Source organism: Bos indicus x Bos taurus, chromosome 9 (assembly GCF_003369695.1).
Source record: "Bos indicus x Bos taurus breed Angus x Brahman F1 hybrid chromosome 9, Bos_hybrid_MaternalHap_v2.0, whole genome shotgun sequence".
Lineage (NCBI taxonomy): Eukaryota > Metazoa > Chordata > Mammalia > Artiodactyla > Bovidae > Bos > Bos indicus x Bos taurus.
In genome coordinates, this window is record NC_040084.1 from 71,715,425 (window position 1) to 71,737,277 (window position 21,853).

At 35.8% G+C, this 21,853-nt stretch overlaps 1 protein-coding gene across 13 annotated transcripts in view; it reads left to right on the top strand.

Annotated features, from left to right (window-relative positions):
• EYA4 (EYA transcriptional coactivator and phosphatase 4) overlaps positions 1-21,853 on the top strand; it is a 365,529-nt gene that overhangs the window by 295,002 nt on the left and 48,674 nt on the right. For 7 of the 13 annotated variants that reach the window (XR_003512655.1, XM_027551598.1, XM_027551599.1 and 4 more), the window contains 7 exons: positions 2,203-2,295; positions 7,509-7,575; positions 9,084-9,226; positions 9,404-9,547; positions 11,263-11,342; positions 13,387-13,570; positions 20,445-20,581. Coding sequence is in view for 12 of the 13 variants with exons in the window: in XM_027551598.1 (XP_027407399.1) it covers positions 2,203-2,295; positions 7,509-7,575; positions 9,084-9,226; positions 9,404-9,547; positions 11,263-11,342; positions 13,387-13,570; positions 20,445-20,581 (848 nt within the window). In the remaining variant the exon portion in view is untranslated. The remainder of the gene's footprint in view (positions 1-2,202; positions 2,296-7,508; positions 7,576-9,083; positions 9,227-9,403; positions 9,548-11,262; positions 11,343-13,386; positions 13,571-20,444; positions 20,582-21,853) is intronic. The other 6 variants (XM_027551602.1, XM_027551601.1, XM_027551606.1 and 3 more) reach the window with 3 other exon arrangements.

Here is a 21,853-nt window from a genome sequence, read left to right on the forward strand (position 1 = left end):
TTAGACACTTCTTTGTATTTTACCATCTTTAATAAATCAGCGAATCATATAATGTCTATTTCACTTCTAAGTTTTCTTTCCCTGAGAAAAAAATATTATTACTTAATATTATTTACTTTCTCTCTAAAAATCAAAACAACTTTGCATCTTACTCAAGAGATGTTTGTTGATGCTGGCCTCCTGTGAGCATAAGTTATTTTCTGTAAGCAGCATGATTAATTCCCCCCCTTTTCCCTATTATTCAACTCTTACCACATATGAAAATTAAGTTCATATTAATGTGTACTGTTTTCCCCCAAATGTTAGCATCCACTTTATTATTTTAAATCCCTACATTCTGGTACACTGAACGCACCTTGGTGTGTATGCTTCTCTTTATATTCTTTCTAGAGATGCCTCTTTTCAGTTAAATGAACCTCCTTTGTCTTTGACTAACAGCAGACCTTTAAAATTTTAATGAGAAATGTTTCCAGGATAATGAATGCAACCTGGTTGCATTTATTCTCTAGCTTTCCTTCCTTCTCTTTTTGACCACCTGAAATTTTCAAATTGAGGAGATTATAATCAACACCAATATTAAGGTTTTGAAATCAGACCTCAAAGTTGGGATTCAAAGTAACAGAACTAAAACCTCATGTCTAGCTTGGGGGTTTTTTTAGACATTTTGCTCCACTCTCCGTGGTTCACAAGTGCAATATAGATTACCTTTAGTATTAATAAACCTATTTTACAAATGTCATTTATAGATTTAGACATGTTTAAATGGGAATTTAGCCACAATTAGAATTTGGAGGTTCTGAGAAACTGTCTCTTGCCTTAGTTTTGCTGGAGGCTTTGGATGGTTCCTTTCTGTCATATGTCAAAAGTCAGATGAGGACATTGCATCATTGAGAGTAGCTGTTACACCTTTCTAAACCCTGCTCTGGATCATCTCTATACAGATGAAAGGAATTCTTGGTTAGTTAGTGCTGCCTGTGAGGCAGTATGGTTTAGAGTTTGGATTCTTTCCAACCTTTGCAGTTTGAATCTTCCAGCAAATCTTCATGACATAGTTAAATCACGGATGCTAAATTAACACCAGAGCTCACTGAGGGAGGGTGCAGCCAATTCCGTTCATGTGGAAAGGGAACGTAGTCATTACTGCATGTTTCTCCATCATTAATTGCTTTTCTAACAGAGTAACGTTGCTGACTTGCTTGGTTGGTGGGTGTGCTCTGAGCCCACTGTTCTTTCGGCTGTATTTGTCCATAGTTGGCTAGTCTTCAGCTTTCTTTATAGTTCTCTGCTTGCCTCTGAGGTTTTTAACTGTATCATTCCTTTTATGACTAGGAAACATAAGAGGTGTCAAGTAGAAAATAATTTAGTGTATTCCCTGGCTGCTGTGATATATGGAGCTTTGCCCACAAAGGGAAAATATGGTGTGACAAAATGGGTGGAGGCTTTTGCGTAGCCCCCGCCACACTCGTTGCATCTATTAATGGCAATATTGTGTACCTCAGTGGCGACATCATTGCCAAAGAGGATTTTGCCAAGATATACCACCTCAAAGGAGAAATAATATATTAAAGAGTTTTCAAAAGCTGTACTTCCTGCTGTAAAAACCATCTCCTATGCTTGTCTCTATAATGTATTAAAGATCATTATACTATTAGAATAAAAAAAACAATACCTTATGGCTCTTTTGTCTTTTGTTGAGCAGAAATTTTTTGAGTGCCTGATTTTCCACCCACTATATGAATACACACCCAGGTTTCTGTATATGCATATGCCACCGTTGTTCTTAAGCAGTCTTTTCTTTTAATGTCTCCTTGGGAAGAATAAAACATAAGCAGTAAATCTCTGTTGTGATTTGGATTCAGCGTGCTAAAGGCTGACTGATGATTCCTTTCTTCTGCCGTTTGACTATAATATCAGAGTATGCTTAGGGGAGTTAAAAATGCAAATACATGTATACTGCTGTTTCACTGTGTCAGGTTAACTGCCTTGAAAAGCCAGATTCTAGAGAAGCAGCTTAGAGGATTTTTAGATTAAATCCTCTATAAATGCATGTCCATTTAGAAGCTAAATTAACAAAACTCCTCATCGACTTCTCAAATTTTCTCTTGCATGCCCATGGTAGCTAGAAAAGCTACTAGTTGAACAGTCAGCATCTTTGATGTAAAGTTAGAAATATAACTCACATGTACTTATTCTTCTACGTAGTGTCTCTCCTTGCAGTCAAAACAGAGCCTTTGAACAGCAGTGAAACCACAGCCACGACTGGAGATGGAGCGCTTGACACTTTTACTGGGTCAGGTAAAGCCTTAAGCTTGTGTCTTGTTCTGTACAGATTGCGGTCCATGTCATCCTCCTAGTGAGTAATCGAGAATTTGGATTTTTATAAATTCAGCAATAAATTCACTTTGGGGAAAACGTATTATCATAAAACAGTGTTTTTTAGAAATAACGTTTGGAATCGTTTTACTGCATCTGCAGTTGACAACCAAGCAATGCCCCAGCTTTCTCATTAGAAATAAGCAAAGCTCACTTCTTTCATAATTATTTTATACAGTGCTTGATTCAATTATTAGGTTGTAATAGTCAAGTTTGTTCCTTCAACTTGCCCGTTTAAATGACTAAAAATTGCCTTCTCTCCAACATTCGAGATGTAAAACTATCCATTTGATTCCTTCTAAATAACCTTGTTTCCTCTCTGGGTTTAAAAAAACCCTCCTGTGTAAGCAGCTGAGTGACAAGTATTAAAGGTTAATGGGCTGCAGGAGAGCACATGCTGGTCGCATTAGAACCCAGCCTCTGAGAGTACTGACTTTCCCTCTAATGCTTCAAAGAGAACAATAGTGTGTCTTTAAACATCAATCCTCTTTAAATATAAATACCTGATAACTCCCAGGTGGGCACAAAGGACACTCATTGAGTTGACTTAAAGATCCCCCCCTCTCCTGCCCCAATACAATATTTCGTTTGGTTGATTATCTGGTGAGAGGACTTTTTTTTTTACCTGAGCAGGAATTTGTATAGCAGAAAGATGAACATTAAACCTAGAAAAGTATTCATGCTATTAAATCTTGGTTCTGTTATTCTACTCTAATGTATTTTATACTTATTCATGTTCTCACATACAAGAATTTGATGTGGGTATCCTTCTCATGTAAAAAGAGTGGAGGTAAAGCCTTGAACTCTAATGTCATTATAGCATATATTTGATTTTTATAGATGCAGATGATCCCATTTCATTGGTTCACACTGATTGGAAACAGCTGCCATGTAGTCGCATAAATATTAGTACTCCAAACATAAAGATATAATAATTTATACACTTTGTATAGAGAAGCTTTGGAGAAGGAACTGGCAACTCACTCCAGTACTCTTGCCTGGAGAATTCCGTGGACATTCTGTCCATGGTGGGCTGCTGTCCATGGGGTCGCACAGAGTCGGACATGACTGAAGCAACTTAGCATGCATGAGTGCATTGGAAAAGGAAATGGCAACCCACTCCAGCATTCTTGCCTGGAAAACCCCAGGGACGGAGGAGCCTGGTGGGCTGCCGTCTATGGGGTCCCACAGAGTCAGACACGACAGAAGCGACTTAGCAGCAGCAGCATAGAGAAGCTTGTGTCCTGATTCACATTCTTTCTAGCGATTCTCTTGCTGTTCAGGAGATAAGGTACTAACTTACCCTAGCATTTGTATTACTAACTTACTATAACTATTGTAAACTTTCTGCAAAACGCATATATATATGAACATAGTTTTTAAGGTTAAGAATGAAATTAAATACTTGCTGACATACGTAGATAGCATACCACAAAGTTAATGAAAACTGACTGAAAAAATTACAAGATGTTAGCTCCAGAAGAAATTGCAGTACTGCATTGTGGTGGCTCAGAGGTTAAAGCGTCTGCCTGCAATGCGGGAGACCTGGGTTCGATCCCTGGGTTGGGAAGATCCCCTGGAGAAGGAAATGGTAACCCACTCCAGTATTCTTGCCTGGAGAATCCCATGGACGGAGGAGCCTGATGGACTACAGTCCACGGGATCGCAGAGAGTCAGACACGACTGAGCGACTTCACTTTCTTTCTGATGATCCATTTTAAGAAGCAAGAGTATCGAGGCACAGAGATGTTAAAGATAGTTAAGGCCGAACAGTCAGGGCCTCCCGGGTGGTCACTGGTATAAATGAGTCTAGAACAATGTCCTGGTCAGTCCAAGAGTCCTTTCTTTAAAAGTTTATTGGAAAATATAGAGATGTAAAAAGAAATATGTGTGAACTGTCAAGCTGTCTGGACTTTACTGTCTGGAATTTACTCATATTATATTTACAAATAGTTTCCCAGTTTTCTTTTAAGAATTATCTAGAGTTGGGCTGTCCAGAAAAGTAGCCACTGGCCATATGTGGCTATTTAAGTCTAAATGAAATACTATTTGGTTAAAAAGCAAAAATGTTTTAATCTAGTCACATTAATAATATTCTAAGTGTTTAATAGTTGTATGTGGGATTTTTTTTAATAGTGGCTTGTTTAATAGTTGTATGTTTAATAGTTTTTAATGGCTACCATATTAGACAACTCAGATATAGAATATTTCCAGCTCCATGGACCAAGTCCAGTTGTGTGCGTGTGTGTGTGTGTATGTGTGTGTGTGTGCGCATGCACACATGCACGTGCACTTAGTCACTCAGCCATGGTTGACTCTTTGCAACTCCATGGACTATAGCCCACCAGGCTTCTCTGTCCATGGGATTTTCCAGGCAAGAATCCTGGAAAGGTTGTCATTTCCTCCTCCAAGGGATCTTCCTGACCCAGGGATTGAACCCACATATCTTTCACCTCCTGCATTGGCTAATGGGTTCTTTACCACTGCTCCACCTGGGAAGTCAAGTTCAGCTGGCCAGAGTGATTTAGGTCAGGGATTCTCAACAGCACTGCTATTAAAAACGTGGCCTTTTGTTTCTTGTGGAAGATATGCCTTCTGCAATAGAAGGTGTTTATCAGTATCCCTGGCACCTATCGCAAGTTGACTGTAGCATGCCTCCGTTGTGACAGCGTACCATGTCTCCTGGCATTTTTAATGCTCCCTGGCAGGCAAAATTTCCACCCACCCCGCTACTCATCTCCCATCTCTCATCCCCTAGAGAGCCAGTGATCTAAGGTATTACAGTAATAAGTAATAAGATTGCTTGATACCACCTTGTGAGAATCTGATAATATTCATTAAAAATATGTTTGACCTAATTTTCAGACATTCTGAAGACAGACACGTTTGCTTACTTTTATATGAGGAAATGATGGAATATAATACATTGAGTGCTTTGTGTACATTTCTTGATTAATTAAATGCTGATATGGAATAAAAGGAAGGTCTCCTAAATTTGTACATGGTGTTCCAGAAATCATACTGGAGAGATTAGGCTGTTTTGTGTAGGAACAGTCTTTACTTTGATCAGCGTAATCTCAGTTTACTTTAATCCAGTATTGTTGTTATTTTAGTTATCTGCAGATTTATTAGTTAGAATAAAATGTATACTGTATAGTCAAGAAGTATAAATTTTCTAAGTTTTATATAAACAGTTTTCTGAGTCACAGGTTTTTTTTCTACTTAAAAAATGAACATATAGACATTAATATAAAATTTTTAAAGTTGAACCTTTGTACTGTTATGGGTACATTATTCTAATGATGTCTAGATTCATTCATTAGAGGGAAGAAGCATCCTGTATATTCAGAATTGTGTTCATATATGTGAGGCTTTTTAAAAAATACTACTGTTTGGCTAATTCAATAAAAGCTAAGTATTTCTTTTCATTATTTGGTATTACTTTAGAAAAGCCTTGTGTTTCACAATCTTGAGAATAATTGATTAGTATAGTCTAAGTCTTGCGTGTACCACAGTGAAGTTTTATAAATGAGATGAAAATGTGGAATTAAGCCTTACTTAATCATGTTTCTGCTAATCATTGTTAATTAATGAATCGGACTGAATTTCCTATGCGATATACTGTTGCTATTATGCAATGTATGTTTAGTCCCCATAGTGTGATAGAAAAGGCTTGTTCTTATTGCATTGATTTGAAAGTTTTGAACATTTTCTATGTTTTTAATAAACAAGTAGAAAATTAATGGCTCATTGCTCCATGTATTTTTAAATATACTAAGCAAATTCACTTAAATTTTGGTTGCTGAAAACATTTAAGATTTTACACCTCAAATCATATCCAGTGATTGTCAAAACTGATTCATAATATTCTTGAAAATGTACTTTCTGCACTATTGCTATGAAAACTATAATGCACTCTCCATACTCAGCGTACAGTCCAAATAGCATTTTAAATACATTAAATTCTATGTGTTTATGAAGCAATAGATCACAAGGATACTTAATAGCATTTGGATATAGAAATATATCATGTTTCATAAAATAGTTAGCCACCTAAACCTATTTGTCACTTTTACAATTCCAAAAGTTTAGCTCCAGAATTATGAACAACTTAGAAAGGACACAGTACTTTGAAGTATAACTATGATTGATTAGGCTAAACTAATTCCAGTGCTGCATTGTATACTACTTTAATCTTTTTGAAAAGTGAATGAACAGCAGATGGCCTAATAAAGACACTCTGTGTGCTTGCCCAGTGTGGACTGGCTCTGAAGGGACGGCCTTAACACTTTAGGTCCATATATTTGCAATACATCTGTCTTAGTCAAGGCAGATGGTTAAAGGAAAAAGAAACTTCCAAACTTTTGGAAATAGTCCAATTTGGGACTGCATGTTTGGCTGAAATGTTGATAAGACCTGATTTTCACCTTTAAAATCTTCTCAAAAAAAGTCTAGTCTGTGAGAGTTCAAAATACATTTGTAATTAGGATTGCTGCTGGATGTCATAGTTCTGTTTTTTTTTCATGTTGCATCCACGCTTTCTGTGTATATTCCAGTTATTACGAGAATTATTTGGACTCTGCATTTTAATTACTCATCAGATTGACAAAATGAAGGGAAATAGAAAGCATTATCATTTTATAACTTGAAAATGAAGGTTGAAACATCGCATTTTTCTTAATTTATATTGTATTTCTATTAGAGTAAATGCAGAGGAAGAGCACTATCTTGTCATCATGTTTGGAATTTAAAACATGAAGTTTGCAAATGAAAAGGTTTACTTTTATATCATGAAAGCTTAATTACTTATAATCAAGGATATTTATTCATAGGATATTAATGCATAAAAGCATGCCACTGATTTGAGAAAATGGAAGAATGATGAAGGGGATTGATTTGTGAGAAGATATCATGTCATTTTCCTAGAACAAATATGGAACAGTTTAATTAGAAAAAAATGTTTAGGCATCTGTTTCTGTTTAGAAAATGAATGAATTTTCTGTTTAGAAAAAGAGTGAATTTTGTGAAATACCTCTCTAACATGGTCATTTCTTTAAATTAGTTTTGATTACTCCAATGAAACCAATGAAACATATTTATGAAGCAACCTTTTTTCTATTTTTTGTGTCTCACAGTAATAACAAGTAGTGGCTACAGCCCCAGATCCGCACATCAATATTCCCCACAGCTGTATCCTTCCAAGTAAGTGGTCAGTAGTTTCAGATTTGTTAGAATAATTTTCTGGGATTATTCTGATTAATCATATTTACACAATATAATAACTTTAAATCAGGATATATTTATATATATAAATGCTGCTGCTGCTAAGTTGCTTTAGTCATGTCCGACTCTGTGCAACCCCATAGACGGCAGCCCACCAGGCTCCCCCGTCCCTGGGATTCTCCAGGCAAGAACACTGGAGTGGGTTGCCGTTTCCTTCTCCAATGCATGAAAGTGAAAAGTGAAAGTGAAGTCGCTCAGTCGTGTCCGACTCCTAGCGACCCCATGGACTGCAGCCTACCAGGCTCCTCCGTCCATGGGATTTTCCAGGCAAGCGTTCTGGAGTGGGGTGCCATTGCCTTCTCTGATATAAATGTTATAGATAGTTAAATAGATAGATTTTTAGATAGATTCATTGGATACATTAGACCTATAAATAAACATCTTTCACAAATCTAGGAATATATTCACTTTTGTCCAGACAGTTCCTTTAATCTTGAACATTTATATATTTTGAAGAAAGCATCAAGCACAGATCAGAATATACTGATTTTTTAAATAAAAATTTTGAAAACTCTTACTAGTTTAAAGAAAATCTGAAAAGATTACATTTTACTCAAACCTCAACACTTCATAATTTGTCCCAGCTTTATAATATTTTTATTGGATTTCAACTTCTAATAAACATTTTGGAAAAATATGCACTATTGCTTGTATAACTAATGTAGTCATTTTGAGGACAGTGGTAAACATTTCAAGCTTAACTATATTGGGTGTATATCTGAATTTGGTTGCCATCAGGGAGATATGTCAAGATTTGGGATTCCTGATCATGCACATTTAAAAGTTATTTTCTACAGCAGCTACAGTGTTTATCCTTAAGCATAGGCTAGAGATTGGATATCTATTTTGAGGACATTCTGTAAGATGTGGCAAGATGAAAGGAATGGCTTTCCATTTCAAGAAGCTATGTACTTTTTTAAAGAAGTTTTTTGGTAAGATTTTTAGTTCTTGTAGGGAATTCTTCCTACTGCTTTTAATGACTTTTGTAGTCATTACATGGCATTGGGTCATGCATGGTAACAAGAAATAAGGCTCATGAGTTAATTAATTAATTAACTGACCTGGGCTCATTAATTAACTGACCTGGACTCCACTTTCCTCATCTACATGTCAGTTGGAATACTATTTCGGACGTAAGCAATATAGACCTGGAAGAGACTTTCAGGATGATTTCTAAACCAAAGTTTTCTTTTCACAGGTGAGGTGTAGACTCAGGAAGTTTATTTGTCCAAGGTATTGAGCCTGGGTTATAGCAGAGCCCGGTCTCCTGACATTCAGACTTTTGTCCTTTTCTATATTGTTAAAATGACATTGTGGATAAAGAAGAGGATTACGTCCTGGCTATTATCAGGTTTCAGTGAATCTAAGCTGTCTGAAATAATATGCAGTCTTTGTTGCCACAGTAATGCTATTTTTCTGATATTTAGGCCCTATCCACACATTCTTTCTACACCAGCAGCTCAAACAATGTCCGCCTATGCAGGCCAGACTCAGTATTCGGGGATGCAGCAGCCAGCCGTCTACACTGCCTACTCACAGACAGGACAGCCCTACAGCCTGCCCACTTACGGTATTTCACTTCTTCTCTCTTCTCCTTCTTTGGTTACAAGCAGATAATCCTGCTGGCTAGTAGCTGTATATTCTAATATTCTTATATAGACTCTTATATTCTAATATAAGTTGCAACTCATGTTACAACACGATCATTTTACTAATAAAATGGTTTGCACATGCACTTTCCAAACAGATCTGGGCGTGATGTTACCGGGCATCAAGACAGAGAGTGGACTCTCACAAACTCAGTCCCCATTACAGAGTGGGTGCCTCAGTTACAGCCCAGGCTTCTCTACCCCACAGCCAGGCCAGACACCTTATTCTTACCAGATGCCAGGTAAGCAGCCACCCAGGAAACATGTTAAATGAGAAAGAATTCTTTGAATGAGATTCCTTGGCTTCAGACTAAGAATATATAGTCATGAAGACAGTATTAAATGCTACCACTGCTCAGACGATACCATTGGAAAAGATAACTAAGAGGGAACATGATGAAAAGAGCTCAACATATGTCAAGAAACACGACCCATATTAAATTTAAATACTTAAGCTTAAGTTGCATAAAATTGGCAGGAAACTAAGTCCAAGCAAAGCAACCTCCAAGCCAGTCACCACACCAGTCACATGTTTGGCATCTACTTAAGGGATTTCAAAGATTCATGACAAAATCCAGCATTTTCTTGTCAGGATTCCGTATGTATGTAATGCTGTTTTGATTTAATTTAAAATTGAGTTAGCACTTTTCTAAGTCCTATATTTACTGTTGAATGATTGAGGATTTCTTTTTTTGTTCATTTCTAAAATACCTCCCCCCTTGTTAGTACTGTATTTCTTAAATAGGAATATTTAAATAATTTGTACCTCCCCTCTTAAAACTTTTTTCTCCATATTATGATCATTATTTAATTTTTCTTTTTGTTTTTATCTCTGATTAAAAATTATTTTTGAACATTGTATAATAATTGCTGAAAATAATTTAGTGACGTGGTAAAAGCATTTTTTAATCTGTCATTTTTTTCTAATGATTAGTCATAGTTTGGGGGCTATATGAACATTATTCAAATGAACAAATATTGACATTTTGGTTGATTGTCTAAAATGAAATAAGTACTTAGGCCTTTTTTGGCTGAAATGACAGGTGTCTTTTTTCCTTATAATGTTGGTAGATAAATATTTGCATACATGCCTCAGCCACAGTGAGCTGCTCAGCTTTAGTTGGCAGTGTAGAAAAGGCCATAGAGACATTTCCATTTATTTCCCAAAACACTTTTATATTGGATATTCCAGGCTACATTAATTTGCATTATTACCTAATACTATTGCTTTTCAAAACATGTTGATAAAAAAAATAATCAGCTGCCTTTTATTCCTTAACAAGTGCATTCCATGAGAACATATTTTTTTGAATCTATAGATTGATAGTTTGCTTGTTTTTGCCCTAATTTCAAATAACTAAATAACTTGCTCACTTTGTCATAAAATTTTAGGTTATCGAACCTTAGATGACTGTGGTATGAACTCAACAGTTCTCCCTTGGGTCTGAGCCCTAGCCTACAGCTTTTTTGTTCTAAGGAAAGGACATAAAGGAACAAAAAGATGGGATGCTGGAAGCCTCATTTCTAAATGGATTCTGTATGTTTATTTCCTAAACTAGCCTCAGCCAATTGTTTAAACCTGAGTAGTTTTTGTATGCAGATGCAGTTGATATGACCATTGGAAAGTTGCAGTTGTTTCCTGGAAGTAGTCTCACTATCGCTATTTTATTCCTTGAGTACTTCTGTACACGTAGACATTGGCCCTTGGAAGTTAGCTGAGTCCTTGGTAAGACTGTTCCCACAAACTTCTGTTTAACTCTACAGAATTCTAAAGGAAGGAATTTACCAGTTGTCACAAGAAAAAGCCAAGCATATTTCCCTTGAAAATCTCTCCATTTCAAATCTCACTGCATCAACAACAAATTTTAAAATATATTGCATTGAATTCTGCAAAGTGAAATATTTTAATATTTTTCAAGAAATACTTTTTAAATGCAATTTGTTCTTTTATCTCTAGGTTCTAGTTTTGCACCATCTTCTACTATTTATGCAAATAATTCAGTTTCAAATTCCACGAATTTCAGTGGTTCACAACAGGTATGGTAGCTTTTTATATTTATGCTTTTTATATATATCAGATTTTTGAAGAATAGTATCAGGTTAATAAATGTTATTTATTTAAAGTTAAGACAGCATTTCAGAGTAGTAAAGATTAGCTATGTAGATTCTTGGGATATGTATAGTTATGGGTATTTTAGGTTTCCTGATTGTTAAAGGTTTACCTTTTAAACATGTAAGCCATGATTGTTTTAGTCATGGGAGGAAATGAGAAAATCTACTGCATCCTTTCTGATTATCTTGAACCATACTAAATTAATTTTATTTTTTCTTAATAAAAAAGTTATGAAAATTGATAGGTTGAACTATAATCAATAATCAGATTATGATTAGAGTATAGAGCATGCTTGGTCCAAACCCAAATCATATTTGCCAAAACAAAATGCATCTCAGACTCCATCCTGCTTTTATTTTTTGGTTCTATGAATTTTTGATAACTTTAGTTCCTACTCTCCTGAGAACTGTAATTTTTTGTTTTTGTCACTATCTCTGCTCCTAGAATTCCTTAGCCCTCTTAGTGATGTTTGCTTAATCGTTTTGTGAGTTTTGAAACCTACGATGTTTTCTAGAATCATGTTAGAATTATATGTGGAGCAAGAGGCAATGTCTCTGAAAGGGTGAATCAGCATGGAGGGAGATGAATTTGTGATATATTCAGATACTTTCTTATTTTCTACCTCTCAGTCATATTCAGAGTAGTTGAGATGGAAGGATAGCTGATTTCATGGGTAAGCAATACACTATTTTACTCTTAACAGACTTGCTGGACTTCTGTATATTTTAAAATAAAAGTTACTGCACAAGCATTTGCTCTTTGGATTTACTGAAGGAATTATATTAATTGCCTTCTCCTGTCAATTTTTATTAAGACAACAAGAGGCTAAGAGGAAAATTTAATGATTAAACAATGGAATAATGTTAATATTTTTGACAAGATTAAACTGCATAATTTGAAAAATGGTTTCTTAAAACACTAAACATCAAGACCAGTATGTGTATTTTATTATAAAACATTAAGAATTTTTGATAATCCAGGTTGCTTAATTTGAGTCACTCATTTATTAATACACTGGACATTTATTGAGTACCTGTTAGCCATTAGATTTTTTGACTATGCATTGAAGATTTGAGAATCATAAGTCAGTGTTCCCTGCTCTCTGAAAGGATCCAATCCTCCTGAAGACATAAATATGAAAATAATATGGATGAGGGGTAAAATATTTTGATATAATAATAGAAATATACACTAGACAGAGTGGAAGCATAAGGAAAAGACTGCTTTGTTCTACTTGGGAGGATCAAAAAATGTAATATGTAAAAGGATTTTGAAGGACTATTAGATCATTTTAGGGTTATTAAAAACTTTTAATAAAAAGCAAGTAAGAGGAATTAATCCAATGGCTTTCCTTTTTCCTTAACAAATGATGCGAACTAAATATTTGAAAACCTCACTAAAGATTTATTTAAGTCAAGGTCTGAGGTGGAATGTAGCCTGTGAGAAACTGGGTAAGAAAATCTTTTAATCATTTTATTAAAATTATCTCCTGCCAAGAAAACAAAATTATCAAGGGCAGCCTATAAAGGGAACAAATACCACAATAATGCAGCCCAGGGTCTGTATGGAAGTGAAGGAAGGGCACACCTCCTTCTTGCTGGTGATTTTAGAAGATGAGATTGAAAACAAGCATCTCCTTCTCTCCTCTTCAAGTGCATAAGATCTGACAATGTACACCCTTGGGTGCATAATTCTGAGTAGGGGAGTGAAGCATATATGATCTTTAGGTAGATTCAAATGTGTGTACTGGACCTGGTTTGCAAAACCCCCTAGGTTATTTCATTACTGTGTGCATGTATAAGATGCCCACAGAATGGTCTCTGCTTTTTAGGATCACTTTAAAACTGTGGACTCCAGAACCAGTGGAGCCAGATACTCTTCTTTCCGTTACCCTGTGATTGCTCTTCTGTGGAGCATGCCAGAGGACAGTCTGTCTTTCACACACACACATCTCAATTGTTATTTCAGGATTATCCATCCTACACAGCCTTTGGCCAAAACCAGTATGCACAGTATTACTCTGCATCGACGTATGGCGCATACATGACATCAAATAACACAGCTGATGGCTCATCCTCCACGACCTCAACCTACCAGTTGCAGGAATCTCTCCCAGGACTGACTAGCCAACCAGGTACAGATCTTCATCCAGGTGAAATATTTTTTATAAGTTTTGCTTATCTAAAAGTATGGAGAAAATGGACATTAAAAAAAAATCTTTTTTAAAAAGGACTGAAAGCCCCCAGATAATTATGCTGGTGTTTTAATCTGTGCTAGTACTGCTGTATTAGGTGAAGCTTTTCTGGCATTTCAGAAAACCCTTCTTTTATTAGTAGATGTGGGATAGGCAATTCTAATCTCAAATGACAGAATATGTATAAATATGAAGATAAAAAGGTAAGTGAATCTTTTTCCAGACTAATTATTTTGTGGAGATCTTAACAACATGGAAAAGTAGTAATATTATCTTCTCTGGGTGAAACTGATAATATTTCCTTTATGCTTGAGAAACTGTATGACTTATTCACCTTATGAGTCATCAGTAGCTCAAGCCAGTGAAGATTTCCCATATTCTTAGTATTTTATATATATCTTAGGATATTCATAGGATCCTTGGTAGGTAATTTAATACCTTTGTCTGATGAACACATATTTAAAATCCATTATATTCTTCATTGCCAGAAGCTTATCTGTATTCTTATTATAACTGTATTTGCTGACACGTTTAACACTTGCCTTAACCACCACCCAGCCTAAATCCTGTGTTCCAATTCTGTCCTGATCCTCTTTGAGTAAATGTGACTTAACATTTCATTAAGAGTCTTACGTTAATTTAAAGAATGAATGATTTCAGAATCCTTGCTTAACAAATGGTGGAAACACTTCAGGTAAGGAGATGTTTGATGCTCTCATCACACTGTAAAAGGTGTTTCTCTCTGGTGAATACGTGGGGAAAACAAGGTAGGATAACTATTCAGAAGCAAAACCACAGAAGAAGTCTTTGATCAAGACATCAGAGACTGAGTGATAAGACCAGCAAAGTGTTTTGGAATTTACTAGAATTGAGCAACCAGGAACGAACACTATGTATACACTAAAAACTTTTTATGCTGAGTAGAACTTTGGATAGAAGATTGACTATGATCTAATGTCAATATGACTACAAGAGTTTCTCTGCAGGAAAGACACAGATGGGTACTTTCTATTATCCAAAGAATAATCAACGTTCAGAATCACTCTTTTATTTATATTAAAAATACTAAATGTAGACATGTAGGTATTCTGAGTGTATGACTTTGAATGTAACACATATGTATGTGACATTCTCATATTCACTATCAGAACTCTGCAATTTCTTCAGCTTCCCATTGGTTGCTAATGCCAATGAGTATAGTTTGACATAATTTTCAGATCTTACGAGACTTTCTGTTGAATTTAAAGAAGAAAGTATTTCTATATGTAACCCTATCATTCTCTGAACCAAAATCATAACAATGCACGTGTCTGGATCTTTAAGAAATTCTGTGACCTCAGAGCTTTTGTCAAGACAGTTTTATGTTTGATTTTGCCTTTGCAGACTGGCATGCATCTGAAAAGTAAACAGTTCACAACTATGGGATTTTTCTCTATTATTGATGAAATCTGAGATATTTTGTTTAAGGGCATAAAGAGTATTTTCCATTGACTGGCTCTGCATTTGGACTCAAAGCAGAGACCTAACAATTAAAATTTATGGAAACAGTTTTTCATAAATCTTTCCCTGTTGACTTCTCCCGTGTTTAAAATGGAAACATACGTTATGTTCTATAAGAGACAGCTGGTTGCTCTGATTTAGCGATAAACCTAATGAAACAAAGTTGGATATGAATATCCAAAACTTAGAAGGTGCAGTTCTTCATTATGGCACTGATTAAAAGATAGTTATTCAATCATGTGCAGTATTGGCTCAGGAAAAAGCCTAGGGCAATGGGTAATGACTGAGTTATTTGAAAATTACAAATAACATTCAGTTATTTATCAATACTTTACCTTACAAGGTAATTTGACAATGTATTTAAAGAAACATTACCATGCTGATTAAGAACAGATATTTTAGTTTATTTTCTTTGAAAAGATATTTCTTTGCTTTTACCATAAAGTTTATCTTATGTATTTGCATTCAGAATGTTTGATGACTGATTGGCACATTAAGCTTACTGATAGTTTTATAGCTCCTTTTTAAAATTTTAAACATTTTTTAAATTAAATATAACTAGCAATTTGTAACAGTATTCTGTACTCTGAGACCTTGAAAACATAGTACATTTGCTAGTTAAACTTTACAAATGCTGCAGAAAAGTAAAGGATATAGTAAAATCCCTTCACACTTTGAAAAGCCAATTTCTTCAGCAGAACCCAGTAGTCTTTCCAGGTTTTATGGCATTTTACATAAGGACAGGAAGGAAAGCAAAGTGCTAATTCATTTCATTGAAGCCAACAAGAAGATTTAGATGGAAAGGACTAACCACATTTAACTTCTCTGCCAATTTGCATTTTTCCTACCTACAGTGTTACTGTACCCTAATGCAATTACCTGAGTGAAATTGACAGAGGCACTGGAATTAACAGCTTTCTCCTTAAAAAAAAAAAGTCAACAAATGTTTAATGATCAATTGAGTTCAAATTTCTGGTTTTAACCTTCATCAGAAGAAAGGCTAGAACCTTGAGAAGATATGGAGGTCAGTTCAGTTCCATCTGAAGGAGCCAAATATAGCACATGCCCCTTTAGGATCTGTCCTTTTACTTTGATGCTCTTTCGATGAATACCTTGCCCTCTGTCTCACAAAAATTGTATAAAGTCTATATATTCTTTTGATCAGTAGAAACACATACATGTTTGACCTCTTTGTAGTCTGAACAGTCTGTTGCTATTTAGGGGAGGAGGTATTACCTAGTGGTTAAAGCAGGGATTCTGGAATCATACCAGCATTTCACATACAAGCCATTTCATCTTGGTTAGCTAACTGAGTTCCACATGTCTCCAGTTTTCCCACTATTAAAAGAGGATAATGAAAGACCAAATTCACTAGGTTGAAGTGAGATTTAGTCATGTGTGTGTGTAAAGAATATTTCACAATAAAGAGCTCTGGAAAACTCAGCAAGAAAGACAACCCAATTTTTTTAATTATCCAGAGATTTAAACAGTTACTTTGTAAAAAAGAAGATACTAACTGAGCAAGAAACAAAAGTATTCTACATCATTACTCATCAAGAAAATGCTAATTAAAATGGCAGTGAGATACTACTATACCCCGACAGTTGCTGAAATAAAAAAGACTAACCAAGAATTGACAGGGATGTCGAGAAACTAGAACTCTCGTTGCTGGTAGGAGAGTGAATTAATACAACCGCTTTGGAAAAAGGTTCTCAGTGTCTATGCCTTCCCTCTGACGCATCAGTCCTGTTGCCAAATATATACATATAGGGATATGCTAGGCATACATATAGGGATATGCTGGGAATGGGAGCTTATGTCCAGAGATACAAACAAGAAAGTTTGTATAATAACAGCTTTATTCATAGTTGCCTAAAATTACAAATAACCCAAATATTTGTCAACAGAATGGATAAAGCATAGTATATCATGAAGTTCTAGCCATATTGAGGAAAAAACAAACTGTTTCAGGCTACAATGTGGGTGAATCTCAGATACAATGAGCAGTGCTTTAGCCAAACACTTATTCTAGTAAACTTTCTAAAAAAGAAAGTGCCTGGGACTTCCCTGGTGGCTCAGTGGTAAAGAATCTGCCTGCCAATGCAGAAGACACTGGTTATATCCCTGGTCTGGGAAGATCCCATGTGCCACAGAGCACCTAAGCCCATGCACCACAGCTATAGAGGCTGTGCTCAGGAGCCTAGAAGCGGAAACTACTGAGCCCACGGGCCACAACTGTTGAAGCCTGCATGCCCCAGAGCCTGTGCTCTACAATAAGAGAAGCCACCACAATAGGAAGCCCTCACACAGCAACTAGAAAGTAGCCCCTGCTCACCATAACTAGAGAAAAGCCCACACAGCAACAAAGACCCAGCACAGCCAAAAAATAAATAAATAGGGGGAAAAAAGTGCATGACACATCCTAAGAGTTTAATGAATGTGGAGCCATTCTTCATAGTTTTCTTCAAAGGCTGTGCCTTTACTTTCATCAGAAACACTTTTGTCCATATTTTGTCCAAATTCTTAGAGTCCTTTTAAGATCTTTCAGTAACTTAGAATCATTGATATCAAGTCCTCCTTCTGCTGAGAGTGAGACACTTCCTATGACCAGTTTTTTTCCTTTCTCCTTCTACTCTCTGACTCCCTTGTCGTCATAGCTGCTGGCTTCCAGTTCTTTTGAGTAGCTGAGTTGTTCCTGCCAAATTCCGTTGTTACGGATCCAGTCAACAATCAACCACCCATAACTGATGACAGTAATTTTAGGCTTTTGCAAGATTTTGTCCTTTCACCTCTTGCACTGTTGCAGGAACAAAACTACCTGATAAGAGTTAACTTCTAAAAAATTGATCTGTAATGGATAGAAAGACAGGTTTTATAGAATGTCAACCAAAAATTGGTTTACATTATAAGCTTAACATACGTGAGTTAATTTGAATCAGTATTTTACTTGAAAAAGAACATTTGATTTTTAGGACATAGTAACCTTTTTATTTTATAAAAATAACTGAAAATAGAAAACATTTTGTGTGATTTTTAAAAAATTAGTTGTGTGTTTAAATACCCCAAACCTCCTTTAATGTCTGCACAAGGAAGCTGAAACAGGATTTACTATGATATCTGGCTGTAGTCAGCATTCATAGCTAAAGAATCTTTTGTTTTGTTATTTACTCTCATACATTCGATAACAAAAACCCATGCAAGAAACTGTGCTAGCAGTGTTTTAAGAGCAAATAGTATTTGGAGCACAGACATTTCTTTGATGCTGCCTTGACATGCACAATGTTTCCCAAAGAAAACATTTGACCATTAGAAATTATTAGAGGTTAGCTTTGTAAAAATTATTTACTTAGAATTTCTTGGAAAAAATATTACTTAAGTTTTATCTCGTTTGTTCAGATGTGTTTATTTAGATTAGTAACTGCTTGGCTGTTCTTGTAATTATTTTACTTTGATTTTTATGGTAAGGCATGAGAATCATGGAGAAGGAAATGGCCACCCACTCCAGTATTCTTGCCTGGGAAATCCCATGGATAGAGAGGCCTGGTGGCTACAGTCCATAGGATCAGAAAGAGTCAGACATGACTCAGCAACTAAACAGCTACAAAAACAACAACAGCAGAGTCATAACATCTTTATATTTAAAAACTGTGTAACTTTGATATTGTTTGCCGTTGGATTCTCCTAGACATTTTAACTTTATGCATATGATTTAAATTAAGTGTAAATTAGATTTACCTCAGTAATAAAAGGTAGCTGCTATTACTGATGTTTTAATATACAAAGAAACTAAGATTCAGGGAGATTGAATAAAACACTTGAAGTCGTACGGTAAGTTGGACTCTTGTTACTTGTGAGGTTTTACTGTACCTCGCTGTTGCCTCAGTTTATCTTAAAACCTTCCTCACAGATCTGCCACTGCTCCATGCTCTCCAACTCATCAAGTGCTCCATCACTTAGCTTTAGACATGTCAAACTTTCAGGTATCTGTGGGACATGCAGAACCCAAACATAAAGTCAAAACATAGGATTTGACCCAGTATGATGTATGCATCTTTGAGTAGAAAGTGACTAACCTATGAGAGGGTTAGATTGCCCACATGGTGTGGAGTGGGGAAAATGACCAAAAGATAGAACTACTAAATCCCAGCATGTGAGGAATGGTAGGAAGAAAAGGAGTCCGTGTCTCCTAGACAGAGAAGGACTCATGGAAAAAATTCTAGAAGATTCTAGCAGAGTATCAGCTACTAAGTGGTTCTGAAGAGGTGGTGTTTAAGAGGATTGATCATGTGTAGCACAGAGATCCAGGAAGGTAAAGACTGGGTCTATCTATTATTGTGTGTGTCATTTAAGTGGCTTTTGGAGACTGTGGCTAAGAATAGTTTTGTTAGAGTTTTGGTAAACTAAAGCTGGATTATGACAAATGAGATGTCAGAAAGTAGAGACAAATGTGACATGCAGTTCTGTAGCCAGCAACTTCAGTCTGTACTAACTCCATTGCAGGGGCCTAGTAGGCACATGTAGCTACTACAGATCCAAGTCCGCTCTAAGTGGATTTCGAAGACTTAGTGTGCAAAACAAATTATGTAAAACATACCATATTCATATTTATTATAGGTTGAAATGATAATGTTTTGAATGTATTAGAGCAATTAACATGTAAGAATAAAAATAATTTTACATGTTGCTTTTTACATTTTTTTAAATGCAGCTTCTAGAACATTTAAAATTTTTTGTGTGGTTACATTCATGGCTCACATTATATTTCTATTGGACAGGACTAGAATGCCCTGTTCTTTTAAGAGACGATCCTTTAAAAAGAAAAGATAGCCAGTAAATAGTTTCTATAGATGCAAGGTTAAAGGGAAGGACTTTTTAATTTGTCTGTGCCTGAACCGCCCCCTCACCCCAGGAAAGGGAGAGGTTGAAGGGAAGATAAGAGAGTTTGAGCAGTGGAACATGGTTTCCCAGTAGGTGAGGCTCAGAAGTCATACTTGAATGTGGAGGAATGGGATCTTCTCTTCTGACATAAGGAGTTGCGAACAGATCTAAATTTAGATAAACATGTAGGTGGGGATAGAGACAGGCAAGTTGAGAGCATCTGGAGTACAAAAGGTGTTCAGGTTTAATAGCTCACATAGATCGAATCTAGGAGAAAATGATGTGACCTGCAAAATTTTTTTACTAAATTAGGATTTTTGTGTATTTGGGATTATATCTTTTCTTTCTTTCTTTTTTGGTCATAAGGAGCTTTTTGTTAAGATAATTCATAATGAAGACTTATACCTGATCTAAAAATAAAGTGCTATTCTTGAACAATTTATGTTATTTACAGGAGAGTTTGATACTGTTCAAAGCCCCTCCACACCCATCAAAGATCTTGATGAGAGAACGTGCAGGAGTTCTGGGTCAAAGTCCCGAGGAAGAGGCCGGAAAAATAATCCCTCCCCGCCTCCTGACAGTGACCTGGAGGTATGCTGACTTATCTTTAACAGACGTAATAGGTGTTTTATTCTGTTGGGTATGTTCTATACTTTATAGTTTCATGAAGTTTCAAACTTAAAAGAAAAAGACGTATCATGAAATGAGTGGACCTACATGGAAGCTGGCATTTCACAGCTCTAAAATTGGAGATTTCATCCATTATAATACAAAATTGAAGACAGTAACTTAAAATTGATGCTTTACAAATTTCAGGCTGGAGATAGTTGGATCTTTTGATACAGAAGGCACAAATAGAAAATTATTATTTAAAAATAAAGCCATTGTGCGATAAGAAACGCTCTATTTGGGAGTAATAGGGTAATGAAAAGTGTTCACATAGGTCAGTAAATTTTAAAAGATAAAATTAATCTGTATGGAAAGGAAAGGTGGTCGTTGGATAATGAGAAAAATTCTAATCATTTGATACATATGGTAAAATGTTTATATCTGTGACATTTTCTCAAGTTGGGATGGATTTCTTGAAATATATTCATACTAAGCAGGCTGATTTTTATTACAAAAATCAGAAGAAACTGTTCTTAACCATAATGTGCTACTTCTTATGTAACTGAGTATTTTAATTATGAAAAAAAGTTTAATCTTCAGATTTAGTAAGGTCAAGGAATAGTCATTGTACCACTTCCTAAGACATCACTTCCTTGATGTTTTCAACTAAAAAAGATGCACAACTTGAAAGTTGCGAGTTAAGTTTTATTTGGAGCAAAATGAGGACTGCTGCCCCGGAGGCAGCATCTCAGAGAGCTCTGAGAGACTGCTCCTTAGCGGCAGTGGGGGAAGGTCAATATATAAGGTTTTGGTGAAGGGGGAGTTCAATACCATTAAGCACTCATTTTACAAAAGGTTTTTTGTTGGTCATAAGGATCTGATGTCACCATGAAGGGATTTAGTGCTTCTCTAGACATGCTCAAAATTCTCTAAGCCAGGCTTCAACAGTATGTGAACCGTGAACTTCCAGATGTTGAAGCTGGATTTAGATAAAGGCAGAGGAACCAGAGATCAAATTGCCAACATCCGTTGGATCATCAAAAAAGCAAGAGTTCCAGAAAAACATCTACTTCTGCTTTATTGACTATGCCAAAGCCTTTGACTGTATGGATCACAACAAAAGATGGAAATATCAGACCACGAGACCTGCCTCCTGAGAAATCTATATACAGGTCAAGAAGCAACAGTTAGAACTGGACAAGGAACAACAACTGGTTCCAAACTGGGAAAGGAGTACTTCAAGGCTGTATATTG